We start from the raw sequence: 14,466 nt of genomic DNA on the forward strand, positions 1-14,466 counted from the left end.
TTTTAACAGCAGAAACAGCTTCTGCTCTTCCCCCGCAAGGTGATTTATCACATACCACACCAGCCACTTCCATTAATATCCTTCTAATATGTGTCTGATGACCATACTTGGCTGTCATGCTCATATTGCACTGCACTACACTTTTGCAAAATAATTAATCATAGTGTCAGAAAAGAGACAGGTGAACACTCCAAACCTTCATTTACTGCGTAGCAGATAAGTGACAGAACAAAAGCTGTTTAGAACTTGGCGTATTTAACACCGATCCAGACCCCTCAGAAACGAGTGAGTTGCCTTTCCCCTCTCTGCCTCAGTTTTAGTTTTCTGCTGACCGGCTGACAACTCAATTTATTACACACATGCTAACTGAGTGTGCAGGCAACTTCTTTCACAATCCAATATACAGAGGGGGCTGATTCCATGTATATTTTTGATTGACTGGGGAGAAGACACATGCACAAAGCCAAGGGATCTGGACACCGCAGGGCTGAGATGGGGAAGCTGTGGCTCTCCAACTCTTCTTGGACCACAAATCCCCATCACCTCTGACCATCAGCCAAGGTGGAGGGGAATGATGGGGAGCCCAATGTCATCTGAAGAGCCGCAAATCCCCCATCACTGCTGTAGGGTAAGTCAAGAAGAACAGAGCAGCTTCTGACTTTGTAACTAAGCTTCCCCCACCCCAGCCTCATTGCCTAGATTTGCTAAGCCATGAGGAAGACAGAGAGGGGAAAGATGGTGCCATTCCAGGAAAGCAGCAACTCTCAAGATTCACTCCTTTCCCCAGTTGCACTAAGTTTTCATGGGTTTGCTGAAATCAGATGCACTCCTCGGACATTTGGACACAGGAGTTGCTCTGACCAGGGTTTTTTTCTTTCCTGGTGGTCATTGCTCTATTTTATTTTTAAAGGAAGAAAAGCTCAGAATCAGTCCTAAATTAAACAATTCCATTCAGTAAAATGAACATCTACTTCTTTTCCAGATGCACTGGGAAAGCTAAAAGGCACTGGCCAAGGGTTTCCCTGTCCCAGAGCAACTGTTGTAGTAATCTGTTTGAAAGAACGAGTCACCTTTTTATGTATGCATATGTGCTTTTATACAGGCTGTGACAAGCTGTGACAAGCAATCCCAAAACCTAATTAGAGATTCAGAAGATGTCTCTGAAAAAGCTGTAAGAAATTTTCATGCATGGATGCTCAACTCTTGGATATACCTAAATGGACAGCTGAATCTAAATCTCCAAACTATCTTTGCAAGATCCTCATGAAATCCTTATTGCTGTTTCAGGTAAGCTGTATGGTGCTAGAAGTTGTAGTAATCTCATCAGTTTTGTAAACCACTTTGATGTTTTCTACAAACTCAAGCAGTATATAAATTTTTATGAAATAAATAAAATAATAAACGAGGCAGATGAAATCTGGAACATTACTATTTGTGAGGTCGCTTTTTGTATAACAATGCAAATGGGCAGATTTGTAGCTTTTTCTGTAGATCTTTAGGCACATGAACAAACTTTCACACTGGGAACATTTCCAAACCATTCACCTTTCTTTTGCTACTTCTTGATGAGCAAATGCTTTTTGTCCTCAAATTGTCTGTAAAATATAGCAAAACGAAAAACATAAAACCCGCCCCAATCTGACAAATGTGTCCTGATAGAAAAGTGCAATTTGTGCACCCTGCAGAGATATGTAAGCTGTAAACTATACTTGAATTGTCCTTGAAATGGAACACAGGCTCCAGAACACAACTTGAAAGCACCCATGTAGAGAAGGAAAGACGTTACCCAACAAAGAGTTTGAGTTTTAAGTATTATATATTTATTGTTAACAAAAATACTCATAAATTTCCATCATATATAAGAAATATTAGGGCAAGCACAGCATTTCAGTCAAACAAGGGGCACTTTAAAACATGCCAGGTATACACAATCACATATAACATCCCCTTGTGGGGATGATCACAAAGAAAGCATTTCAGAGAGCAAAGAACTCATCCCTTGTTGCTAATTCCCCATGGAAAATAAATAAATCATGGGGCATACCTTCATTTGCCCAGATATGTTTCTCTATATATTAACACCCCAGATTCCTCAAGCTTAGCTTTACAGCTTCTTATCCTGTTCTAAAAGAAAGCACACAGCGTGTACATTTCTCCCAAGTGCCAGAAATCCAGAGGCCACAAGCACCTGAGCTTCTCAGAAAAGGTCAGCGGTGGCTGAGAATACCAACTTGTTTTTGTCTCTGGGATCAGTTCTCGAAGAACTGATAGCAGAATCAACAACACATCACAAAAGTTTGAAACAGGAAAGCAAAGCAACCTTATTCATCCTAATGGCTTGGAGACAAGCACATATGAGACACCAGGAGTTTTGTAACAGACGGCATTCCTATTATTTAATTTATAGAGTGCCATCAATGGACATGGTTCTTTAAGAGGAGCAAAAGAAAGAGGTCTCTACTCCAAGGAGCTTACAATCTAGACTTGCTTTGGAGGGGAGCAAAACCCATCCACTTCGGTGGTGGAAAGCTCTGAGGACCAGGCACTTCCAGACCCTGCGCCATTATTTCCTTCACATTAATTTGCAACGAACTGGTGCTATGCCTGCCTCAGAAGTATACAAATGCTGAACTTTGTTAATTCACGAAAAAAGTGATCCACATTTAATGCCATATGGATTTTAAATTCCCTGCAAATAGGTGGCAACACTGCAGAAAAGTGAAGTTTCCTCTGAAATAGGCTTTCAAAAACCAGTCTGATTATATTTTCATCATTTATTTATTGCATTTCTATGAAGCCTTTCTATAAAGGCATCCAAGGAGGTTTGCGGGTTAAAATATTAATACAAAGCAAATGGTGCAAATTAATCTCAGGTCTACTTCAGGAGCTGGTGGCACTAACACCCTGGCCTGGCCTTCTCCTCTTCTGCCTCCTCTCAGGGAACTCTGGTCTTAAGTAGCCCCAGGGAAAGTGGAGTTGGGGCTGCCCCAACACGCTTTAACCTTGACAGAACAATCCTATTTGTGTTTACGCAGAAGGAATTCTCCTTGAGTTCATTAGGGTTCCCTTCCCTGATAAGTATGTGCCCTAAATTTACCCTCACTGCCAGAAGGGCCTTGTGGAATGTAGACTACTGCAGCTATGACTTTAAGGGGATTGTGTCTCAACTCTTGACATCCATAGGGTGCAGAAGAGCAGGTGCAGGTATGAAAAGTGTACAGTGCACATGCAATTTCAGCTTATGTACTATAGGTGTGAGAATATGATCAAACATCCAGTTCCAGTCCTAACAGGCCAGGCTAGACTACATTTAGAACTAAGTAGACAGTAATCTTGATTCACATAGGCAGTAGCTTACATCTCCTGTTTGCCCTATTCCTGGATTCAAAAGAATTGCATGAGTTTAAACCGGGCAAGCAACCGGGCACATGCCATCCACACCCACCCTGTGCGTACCAGGCGTATCTCCTTCAGCATTTTTCCTGTGTATGGTAGGAAGGTGGGAAGACTTGGGAGCGTTTGGCTGGACACACTTGCATACCTCCCTAAGACCATTCAATGTGGGAAGTCTGGGGGACGGGTGGGAGTGGGTAACACCTGCTGCACCAGTTTAAGCCCTAACCTGTTCTTCTGAATGCATGCACAAAGCTCCTGTTAAGCAGGAAGCTGGTATAAGGAGATCACGCACCAGCAAGCCTGTGATAAGACAAGGGGGTTAAAAAGACGGCATCATGTTTGCAAATAAAAGAGCAATTCTGAAGATGTCAGGAGAATTACATTGGTGTCAAAGCCAGCATTTGAGCATGCTCCAGTTAGTTGCTTCTGAAAAAGCCATCCCTCAACAAAAGAGGTTAAATTTGTGAGCTCTTTATTTTTTCATTTAAAAAAAGGTACAGCTTGGTATACAGTAAGCCCACAACTTGCGCACATTTAACTTGTGTGCATTCAGCTTTGACATATATATGGGTGGAAAGGGGGATGGGCATCCAGGAGAAAAGAAGGTTTGGCAATTCCACACACCATTACACCCAATGTGTTTTGCCTATATGCAATTTTGGCTTTAGGTGCAATCCCCAGAACGCAACCCCTATTTAAGCTGAGGGATTACTGCACTACTCTTATGAATATCCTAAAGAACTGAAGATGTAGTCTGGCATGACCAGGTAGAAAAATTAGCAGGCTGGCCAGTGGTTTACCTTATCCAAAACTTGTTTCTAGCAGGTTTAGCAAACTGATTTCAGTGCAACTTACTTTCAAAAGAATGCACTTATTTTTATGGACTGCAATGTTACCAATTTCTGCTAGATAACGCCTCTTAAAGGCCTGAAGTGGCTGACACCTGCCATAACTACTTTTGCTACCTGACAGAAAAAGCTGGTAAGTCCAGTCTGCTGGATGGTGCTCTGCGCGTTTCAGAAGCAGGCATTGTTTTTTCCTATTTTTCCAGGTCCCTCCTTTTGTCAGTATCTACCCAGCTTTAGTACTCAAACCCCAAACCACAATAGCTAGCTATGGCAAAGAATGTAGTCCGTTTACAGCTCTTAGATCCACATAGTGCATTTGCAGAAGTAAAAGGGGCGGGGGGAGCATATATTTGTGGATTGTTTTACCTTAAGTGCAATTATTTAAATGCAAAGCCTAAGTATCGTTTCCTGAGCATAAAAGGTTAAGGAAACAAATCTATGTGCACCTTGACTCCATAGAGCAAGACAGCCATTAAATTTCTCCTGTGCGTATTTAAGGTGTTCACAGCTTCTAATACAGGGCAGGCAAGCAAGGTGCTGCGCTTCCAAGTGCACAGAGCAAAGCCTACTGCTAAACTGTCATAATTTATATTCATCTTTATAGGGAACTCTCACTGATCTTCCCCAATAGTCATGCTAATGAATTTTTTTTCCCAACCCAACATCAGCTACTCTTTCCTGTTTAATACGAAGGGAGCTACAAGTGGTGCTTTCTCTTCCGTGACCTAGTCGTCCGAGGAAGAGGCGTCTGCTTGGGATGGCTTTGGCTATTCCCTGCCTTGGGTTCAGAAGGGTTCACTGGTGCTGCCACCTGGCTAGTGCTGGGAACCTGACCCTGGTTCAAAGTCTGAAGCTCGTCCTTGATTTTGGTCAAGGTCTGGCACATCTGGCTGACCTGCCCAGTCAGGTCAGACATCCTCTGGCTGATCACAAGCATGTTATTTGCCATGTCTCTGTGGATTGTTACCAGCTCTTGACAGAACTGCCTGAAGAGCTCCGTCTGTTCAATGTGGGTGTCAAAGAGCTGGCGGTCAAAGCCAGAGATGGGTGGGCTTTGGGCATAGGGCCGAGGGGGCCTAAAGGAGGACTGGGAACATGGGTTTGGTTGCCTCATTTCCTGCCTTTGGTTAATAACATCCGAGTGATCTGACAGAGAAGAAGAATGAAGGTATGGTGGTATGGAGAGAAGGTCAGCTTCTGCGTGCCTCTGCAGTGATGAAAAGTGGTGTTGCCGCGAGGGGCCGGGCACCTCCACATCTTCGTCAGCTTGAAACAGAAACAGAAAACACCAGATTATTTACATGAATGTTTTCTTCTGACAATCTCTATTTCAATAAGTTCAGGAGAAGCAAGCATTCAACTTGGAATTTTGGTAAAATGCAGAAAGAGATTTTTTTAAGGAATAGACTATGGGGTTGATTCCTTTAAAAAGAATTTCTTGTGTAATGTAAATGTCCATTTATGAAACGCATTTTGCTTAGCATCTCTCTAAGATGACTGCTTTGAAGTCACTAGGTGCAAAGTCAAATACAGATTTTTCTTTGGGGCAGATAAATGCTAACAAAAAAACCTGAAATTATGCACTTCCTGAGATAAGAGGAGAATTAATGGTAGACTTTCAAGTGTACACAACCACCACCATGACTGTTGCTTTATCAATCTAATCACATACTGATTTTATATTAAGAGATTCCAAAGTCATTTCATTCAGCAGCAGCAATTGCAGAGAATCATTTTCTGTGAGGAGTCATCCACCATTAAGTAATCTTTGTCAATTTGTAAGGGACTAGTAATCCCAAAGCAGTCCTTAACTCAGTGGCAGGGCTCTAGCTTGTAAAAAGGTCCCAGGTACCATCCAATAAAGGATCTCAGTTGCAAGGAAAGGGGAGACCCCTGTCTGAATCTTGGAAAGCCAATGGCAATTGAAGAAGGCAATACTGGAAAGATACCACTAGGCAGCTTCATGCAATGGCACAAGCCACTGTGGGTGTGTAGTAGGGATAGTCAGTGTGGTGCCCTTCCAGATATTGCCCAAGCCAACATGGCCAAGCCTAAGGGATGTTGGGAGTTGGAGTCTAGCAACATCTAGAAGGCATCACACTGATATCCTCTACCCATTCCCTTGGTTTACAGGAAGCAGCTCTCAAGTGGTAACACCACATTTCCAGTTTCTGCACACACCAAAGCTCTTCCTTATCAGGGACAAGAGGTTTCACCACTGTAAAACGTGATTTAGTGCAGTTTTTGCATGCTTTTCCTTTTTTATTAAATATAATCCAGAAGAGGAAGTTTAACAGTAGTACAGAATAATAAAGCCAACAAGTAGGAGTTTGGCCATATCTCATTGGATGTTTTATGGCAAGAATTTATGTTGGAGTGGCTAGCATTTAGAACTGCTAGTGGTCCGGTCTAAGGCTAAGCATGAGACAATGGGTCATAGACCTCTCCCACTGCTTAATTATATTTGCGGTGTGGCTAGCTGAGCCTTATAAGCCTAGACCATAGTGTTGCCTGTTGAACAGGGAAAACTAGAGAAGACCTTGATGATAAGTGCAGCCTATGCACTTACGGAACTTTCTTCAGGTTTAGTCTACTAGATCAAAAGCTGCAAGCCAGAAGCATACTGCCAATCTCTTGTTTCCACAAGAGCAATGAAAAATAGTTGTTACCCTACATTTGTAAAGGCTGTCCTGAATATCACGAATACCTGGTAAGATGTTAAAATGGTCAAAACCCAAGCACCATTTTGTATATACAAGTGCCAGGGCTAGATCACATAATCACAAATGTGAAAATTCTTGATAGGAGATGAAGTACTGTATGACTCAAGTACACACATTTGCACGCCCTAAGATTGATGACTTGATCATGGGTGGAAAGATCAATGGCATTGCCCATACAAATTGCCCATGGATATGCCAACTCCACATGCTACTACCTTTGCGCTGTGTAGAAATATCCACATTTATGAGCTTGTGAACTCATCTAGTGACCCATATATTGGATTTATTAAGGATGAAGATTTGGTTCAAACGTTTGGTCTTCCCTTTCCCTCCGTCAATGTGTGCACACAACCTTCCAAGCATCTTCACATTTGCCATTCCACAGACCATGGGCACTGACAATACCTATCCCTTTTTTGCCAACTTGACCGAAGTAGCACAGCTCATGCCTGTTCATTCAAGGTGCAGCTCCCTACAAGCTATTCCTAACCCAAGGCTGAGGGAGGAAATAGGGTGGAGAGAACCAAAGCGCAACAGGAAACGCCAACCAGAGATAACAGTTTCGCTAGCAGGGCAGGGCTGACCTTTCGTGCAATACATACAGTTCTTTGGTCAGAACTGATCTGTTTAGAAGGGGACCAGGGGGGAGGTAATACTTACAGCTGGTTGATGGGCTGTCAACCACGTCCAGATCCGCTCTCCGGAAGCCGTGCATCTGGCGTGACGAATGCAGCGTCGACTCGATGGCTCTCTCGTGGGCGGTCAGGACAATGGCCGAGGGCCTCCCCGGGCTGCTGGGACTGGAGAGGGACCTCTGCATGTATGCCAGTTTGTCTTTGGTCCTTCTCTTCATGTCGTCCCACCTGTGCTTAATATCTTTCACAGACCTGGGGACCTGGCTCACCGATGTGATTTTCCTGGCTATACTTTCCCAGATCTTGTCCCTGTCTGCGTGGGATAGACGTATCGTCTCCCTTCCAAACAGCCTGGCTTCGTTCCGAGTCACTTCCGTGACCAGAATGTCCAGCTCCTCCCTGGAGAACTTGGGCTTCCTCTTTCGTTCTGTCATGTTCCTTGAGTTCAATATCCCACAAAGCACAAATGGGTAAAAGGAAATCAATGTGAAGCACCCAAACCATTACAAGCAAGATACACGACCAATTGCACATTCACTCCCAGCTTGCCGAGGTTTCTCTCCTCTATTCACAAAAAGCTTTCCATTTCCCACCACTAAATGTAGAAAGTGTCAGAAAGTGGGGGCTTTTTTGGGGGGGGGGAATTCATACACAAGTACCATGTTCTTTTTTTTTAATGTAATCTTTCCACTTAAAACAGGTATTTGGAGGCTCTGTTCAATCATTCTTCCAAAAGAAAAAATATATATAGCACATATTCTTTGATACAGAACAAATTACATGGATTTACTTCTTTAAAAGAGAGGTCATTGAGTCCAGCAATCCGATTGTGACTCAAGAACCTCTAAAATGGGTATTACTAAGTTTCTCTCAATTAATTCCCCCCTTTTTGTATCTGCTGAAGATATTATCAGTGGATTTTAATAAGTAAAAGGGGCTGAGACAAAGCAGAAACAAATGAAGAGTGGGATACTAAGAGGAACCAAACCTACAACTTGGCTTGGGAGAAGGGACTGGGAAAACAGTAGACAACTTTGCGAGAGCTCCTGCAGAAAGCATTCCCTCTATACACACACACGGACCCTAAAACATTTTGCAAGATTTTTGTTGCAGGTTGACACCAGAACTTCCACCAGCTATCTCAGGACCATCTCACACTACTAATTTAGCAGGTACCCATGGTATTTCTGCTATATCCTATTACCTTGCACGCTACATATGTACCTTTTTTCCCTCCATGGATCCAATTGAGACTTCCCATCCATGCATACATGACAAATACTCAGCAAAACAAAAAAAGCATAACCTCCTCCATGTTATGGAGCGTAAGGTGCTCATCGCATACAAAAGCGGAAAGAATAAGATAAACACACGTGAATTATTCATACAATCTGTATGTTTTGGCTCTAGTGGCCTTGGGTAACTTGCTATGCTCTATTTGGTCTAAAGAACAACTTTTATGCATGTTGTTGAATCTAAATCTCAGCTATAACCATTTGTTTTAAAGGAAACTGAAATCACACTCCTAAACCTCGTTATTCAGAAGCACATTGTGAGAGTTCAATTGAATGTTCCCTAGTGATTAGGACTGCAGCCTCAGTCTGGTTATTAAATTTTTCTTAAGCTATATATTTCTTTAAAATATATCTGAACCACAACAGAAATCATGGGGAGGGCAGGGGGCACCCGGCCCTCTTAGCTACTGTTTTTAAAAGGGCCCTGTATGTTATGCCAGAGCTATCTTTTCCACTTATTTTATGGTTTCAGCACTCTGGATCACCCTTACACAGTGCAAGCCATAAAATAACTGTTCTATTTATTTTTAAAATACTGTATACCCTTCTCCCTACTTCTTGCAAAAGGAGTTGCTTAAAGCAGCTTACAAACATAAAAGCAGCAACGATCCAATCGTTTAAATACAAATTACCAAGCTAAAATATAGCAGCAAAAATCAACAACAGAAAGATACATGATTAGCCACTACTGTCTCGTAGCTGAGCAATTCTTAGGTAGAGAACCATCTCAAATGGGTGTAGCTCCATGCAGTGATCACTGAAATACTGCAACCTGGTCTGATGCTGAAAGGCAGTGAGTGGCTTTCTTGTTCACCTTTGCTAGTGCAAAAGAAGCACACTGCACTTCTCCACCCTCAATCAGAGCTGCTCAGCTGCGGAGAATATGAGTGCCCTCTCTCCCGTCTCAGTAGAGATTCCACTTTCTGTATGTCCAATCTCTCCTTCCATAGCTTTGGTGATAGAAGCATCCCCAAAAGGAAAGAGAGGAAAGTATAGCCAGCTACAACAGGAGAACATCTGAGAGCATGAAAGTGATGGGACAGCAAGCTAAGAAGGGGGGGGGGGGTCAAAGTGCCTTCACACTCTGTAGCGAAGTTCAGACAACACTGATGCGTATGACACTTAAAGGAGTTTGCACATAACCTACGAAAGGATTTTAAAATACCAGGCTGGTTTTTGAAGCAAGGTGCAGGTGGCGACCTGTCTTCTCCTGTCTTCTAGAGGACATGGTCACCTCGACCGTCCAACACCTGGGCCTGCCATCTGAAGCTGCCGAAGGGTATTAGTATTATGAAATCTTTTTCAGCATAAAAATCAACTCTAATAAACATTCTTCACTCCTCTGCTTCGTCAATGCACTCTACTATCCTTGAGTGTTTTACAGCTTTCCTTTCTGTGTCATCTGCAAATTGAATGAGCAGAACACAAGGATAAAGGAATTCCCTTAGAAAATGTACAAGACAGCTTCTTATCGGCTTAACTGCCCTAGTTAGAGTTTCATCCATCCATCCATCTGTTCTTTTCTTTTTAAGTTTAAGAGATCCACCAGGAGCAAATTACAGGACAATCAAAACAGGACACAACACCTAATTAGCTGGCAGTATTCATGGCCAGGAACCATTAGCGTAAATGGTTGTTGGGTAGGCCTTTTTTTAAAAAAAAATAATTTTAAAAAAGCTTTCAAGGAGAACAGGGAACACGTTTTACAACAGCAGCACATAAAACCACCATGTACAAAAATAATCTTTGGAATGGAATAGAGTAATAGCTCAATGGTAGAGCAAGGACCACGGTTCAATCTCTAGGTAGGGCTGGAATCGCTGCTGACTAGAGAGCTGCTGCCATAGATTATGAATTCTGCAAGCAATTCACCACCTATAGCAGGGGTGGGGAACCTGATGTGGTCAATGAGCCTAATCCTTATCACCCATGCCCCTTGCAGGTCACATTTGACATGTGGGTACAGCTGCTCACCTATCCAAGTTCTTTTGTATTGTAATTTTAGGTTATGAACCACCCCGAGATCTACAGGGCATTATACTTCTGTTACTACTACTAATAATAATTTTATTTGTTGCAATTTCCTGCATTGCAGGGAGTTGGACTAGATGTCCCTTCCAGCTCTGCAGTTCTGTGATCCCAATAATAATCACATAGCACTTGATGTTGGGAGACTGGGTGTGGGGATAAATGAGAGCATAAGATCAACAAAGACCCATCTAGTCAGTGGCCAACCAGCTGCCCAAGAAGCAGCACAATGAGGACAGAATATGATCATTGACAAGAGTGTCTATTTTGGGGGGAGGAGTGTAGAAAGGTAGGGGGGAATGGAATGGAATTACCCAGAAAAAGGTAATGCTGGGTAGGACAAAAGCACTCCACACTGCAGCACTGTGTTATGGCTACTGTTTGTAATGCTCATATAACATCTAGATGGCTTGCCCTTTTCTTTTCCCCAAGTATATAATCAACTTGTTAAATTCCCAGCTGGATTGCTTTGCGCAGCTAGGTTAATAATTCTTTGGCCTCATTTAGATTCACCTATAACACAATTAAGTCACAAACTAACCAACGTATAGAAGGGGAAAACACAATATATGCATGGATTTAAAAAGAAAGGAAAATTCAACACCATTATTAGTGTCTTTAATGTGTTTTAAGTTCTGTTGCTATAGAGCCAGGTTTGTAAGTAGCACAGACAAACATAAACACACACACACCTGTCTCTCTCAAAAGCTGTCCTTTAGGGAATGAGAAAGCGGGAACACCTTAAAATAGGTTAACCTGTTCTGTGCTACATGAGCAGAGTGGAAAACGAATTTAAAATGCAATAGGAACAAACAGATCACAACTGTCAGTGACAGGCAATAAGAAAAAAAATACAGTGGTACCTCGGGTTACATACGCTTCAGGTTACAGACTCTGCCAACCCAGAAATAGTACCTCAGGTTAAGAACTTTGCTTCAAGATGAGAACAAAAATTGTGCTCCGGCGGCGCGGCAGCAGCAGGAGGCCCCATTAGCTAAAGTGGTGCTTCAGGTTAAGAAAAGTTTCAGGTTCAGTACGGACCTCCGGAACGAATTAAGTACTTAACCCGAGGTACCACTGTATTGTGGGTGTTCCTAGTTTTGCAGATGCACCAAACACACTAATGAATTCTATTTCTCCAATCGTGCCTTTATAACCAACGAGGAAGACAACAAATTTCAATAAACAAGCAAGTCCAAACAAGATGGCTTAGGGAGAATTTCCTTTTTCTTGATTTGCCAACAACCCCCGGAAACCAACAAAATTTGTTAAAAACACAGAAAAGCAAATAATAAAGAATAATAAAGAAGCAATGAGCCACTTTGGGAGGAGTCAGTGTTGATCCAAGTTCTTCTCTTTGCTGCAAATGTAGCCTGACGACTCAAATGCCGAAGCAGATCAGAAAACGGAAATGTGTGTCTCTTGCCAGAATGCGGAATGATAAAATCAGAAAGCAAAAGCTTCAGGCAGGCAGCAGTCATTTCCAAAGCACTAACCACAAAGAATGTAAGTAACATGCAGCCTTCCTCCCCTAGGGCTCAAATCCCACGGGAGGAAGTGGGAGGTGAAATAGACAAGAACTAGACTCACCTCATCCAGTTTGACGTAGTCTCATCGGTCCCATCTATGGATTTGTAGCGGTTGTTCTTATCAACAATCTGGAGAGAGAGGAAAGATGAGGGAGGAGGATACACAACCAGAAGAAAGATACGTAGCAATTTACTTTCAATTCTAAGCATCACTTCTAAGTTATCTCTTGGGCAGAATTACCATTTAGCTTGGGAGAGAACTGGGAGACAGCCTACAGAAGAACTGTTGGCTTCCAAGGGACTCATGCTTCAACAGTAAAAATCTTGCTCTAGACTTTTAGTACAGTCGTACCTTGGAAGTCAAATGGAATCTGTTCTGGAAGTCTGTTCCAACTTCCAAAACGTTTGAAAACCAAATCGCGGCTTCTGATGGGCTGGCAGGAAGCTCCTGTAGCCAGTCAGAAGCCCTGTTGGACATTCGGCCTCCAAAAATAATTTGCAAACCAGAACAGTTACTTCTGGGTTTGCGACATTCGGGAACCAAAACATTCGGGAACTACCGTCTTTTTTGCTCCATAAGACGCACTTTTTCCCTCCTAAAAAGTAAGGGGAAATGTGTGTGCGTCTTATGGAGCGAATGCAGGTGGGAGGCAGGCAGGAAAGCCCCTGCGGCTCTTGCGGGCTTTTCCCCAGGAGGGAGAAGGGACTGACTCGTAGAAAAGCCCGCAGGAGCCATGCGCTCCTTAAAGGGTGCACTGCTCTTGGGGGCTTTTCTCTGAGGAGGGAGAAGGGACTAACTGGCCGCTTCAGTCCCTTCTCCCTCCTCGTAGAAAAGCCCGCGGCTCCTGTGGGCTTCTGCGGGAGGTGGGGGAATTCCCCCCACCTCCCGCAGAAGCAGGGAGAAGAAGAAGATCTCTCTGAGCTGCTCTTTGTTCCCCCACCCCCCAGCCCCAAAGAGTAGCGGACAGGCTGCTCCCTGAGCTGGGGGGGAGGGGAATAATATTTTTTCCCTTGATTTTGCCCTCTGAAAACTAGGTGCGCCCTATGGTCAGGTGCACCTTATGGAGCGAAAAATACGGTAAGTTGTGAAAAGCAAGGTACAGCTGTATTCCATTCTAGTCTGCACTTTTAACCTGGCTGCAAGCAGGAAGTGCTCCTTTTGTGACTGAGCCACGGGAACATATTTTCTTAGCTCAAGTTTTGAAGAACTGAACTCAATGGTTCCTCCACAGCCACACCACTGAGATACTTACCAGCCAAGAGAAGAATCCTGCAGATTTGTCCTGACTGGAGAGCTTCCCTTCATATGGTCCAAAAATACGACCTTTTGGGATAACTTCGTTCACACAGCGTACATCCCGCTCTCCACTGGGCTCCTTCACCACTTCCATGCCAGGTGGAACAGTCATAGCAGCTCGGTCAGGGATGCCAATGGGGACTGGAGCATCCGACACGAAGACGGGCGGGCCATGGTTTGGACATTCATCCACAAAATACTCCTGGCAGGACTCACAGACTGTAGGGCAAGAGGAAAGAAGATTTTACTCTGGGCCATGGAATACTGTCAGAGAGATGCAACTATTTTTCGTAGGTTCTGATGGTCACATCAAACTTGTTGGCAAGGTAGAACTTCTCATCAAAATTCTAAGCTTTGGGAAGTTTCGCAGACTGCTTTGTGAAAGCAGTTCCCAGCCTTGAAGAACCTATGCTGTCCAGAGCCTTGGGAAGAGCCGAGTGCGCAGTCCCTGACTGTCCCTGTCCTTGACAGCTGGCAAAGTAATTTTAGCTCAGCCCTGATGTTAACATAGAAAAGTACAGCCATACCTTTGAAGCCGAACACCTTGGCTCCCGAACAAACTGGCTCCCGAACGATCGAAACCTGGAAGTGAGTGTTCCAGTTTTTGAATGATTTTCGGAAGCCAAATGTCCAGTGCGGCTTCTGTGGCCAATTGGAAGCCCCGCTTTGGTTTTCAAATGGTTCCGGGACTCCCGGAACGCATTCTGTTTGAAAA

The 14,466-nt window shown here is 43.5% G+C and overlaps 1 protein-coding gene across 2 annotated transcripts in view; it reads right to left on the reverse strand.

Annotated features, from left to right (window-relative positions):
• Window positions 1-14,466, reverse strand: part of PRDM11 (PR/SET domain 11) — a 51,415-nt gene that overhangs the window by 19,189 nt on the left and 17,760 nt on the right. For both annotated transcript variants that reach the window (XM_081891378.1, XM_081891379.1), the window contains exons 4-5: window positions 13,708-13,970; window positions 12,516-12,583 (exon numbers count right to left, since the gene is read on the reverse strand). In XM_081891378.1, the coding sequence (XP_081747504.1) occupies window positions 12,516-12,583; window positions 13,708-13,970 (331 nt within the window). The remainder of the gene's footprint in view (window positions 1-12,515; window positions 12,584-13,707; window positions 13,971-14,466) is intronic.

Source organism: Podarcis melisellensis (genome assembly GCF_964234715.1).
Source record: "Podarcis melisellensis genome assembly, chromosome: 1".
Lineage (NCBI taxonomy): Eukaryota > Metazoa > Chordata > Lepidosauria > Squamata > Lacertidae > Podarcis > Podarcis melisellensis.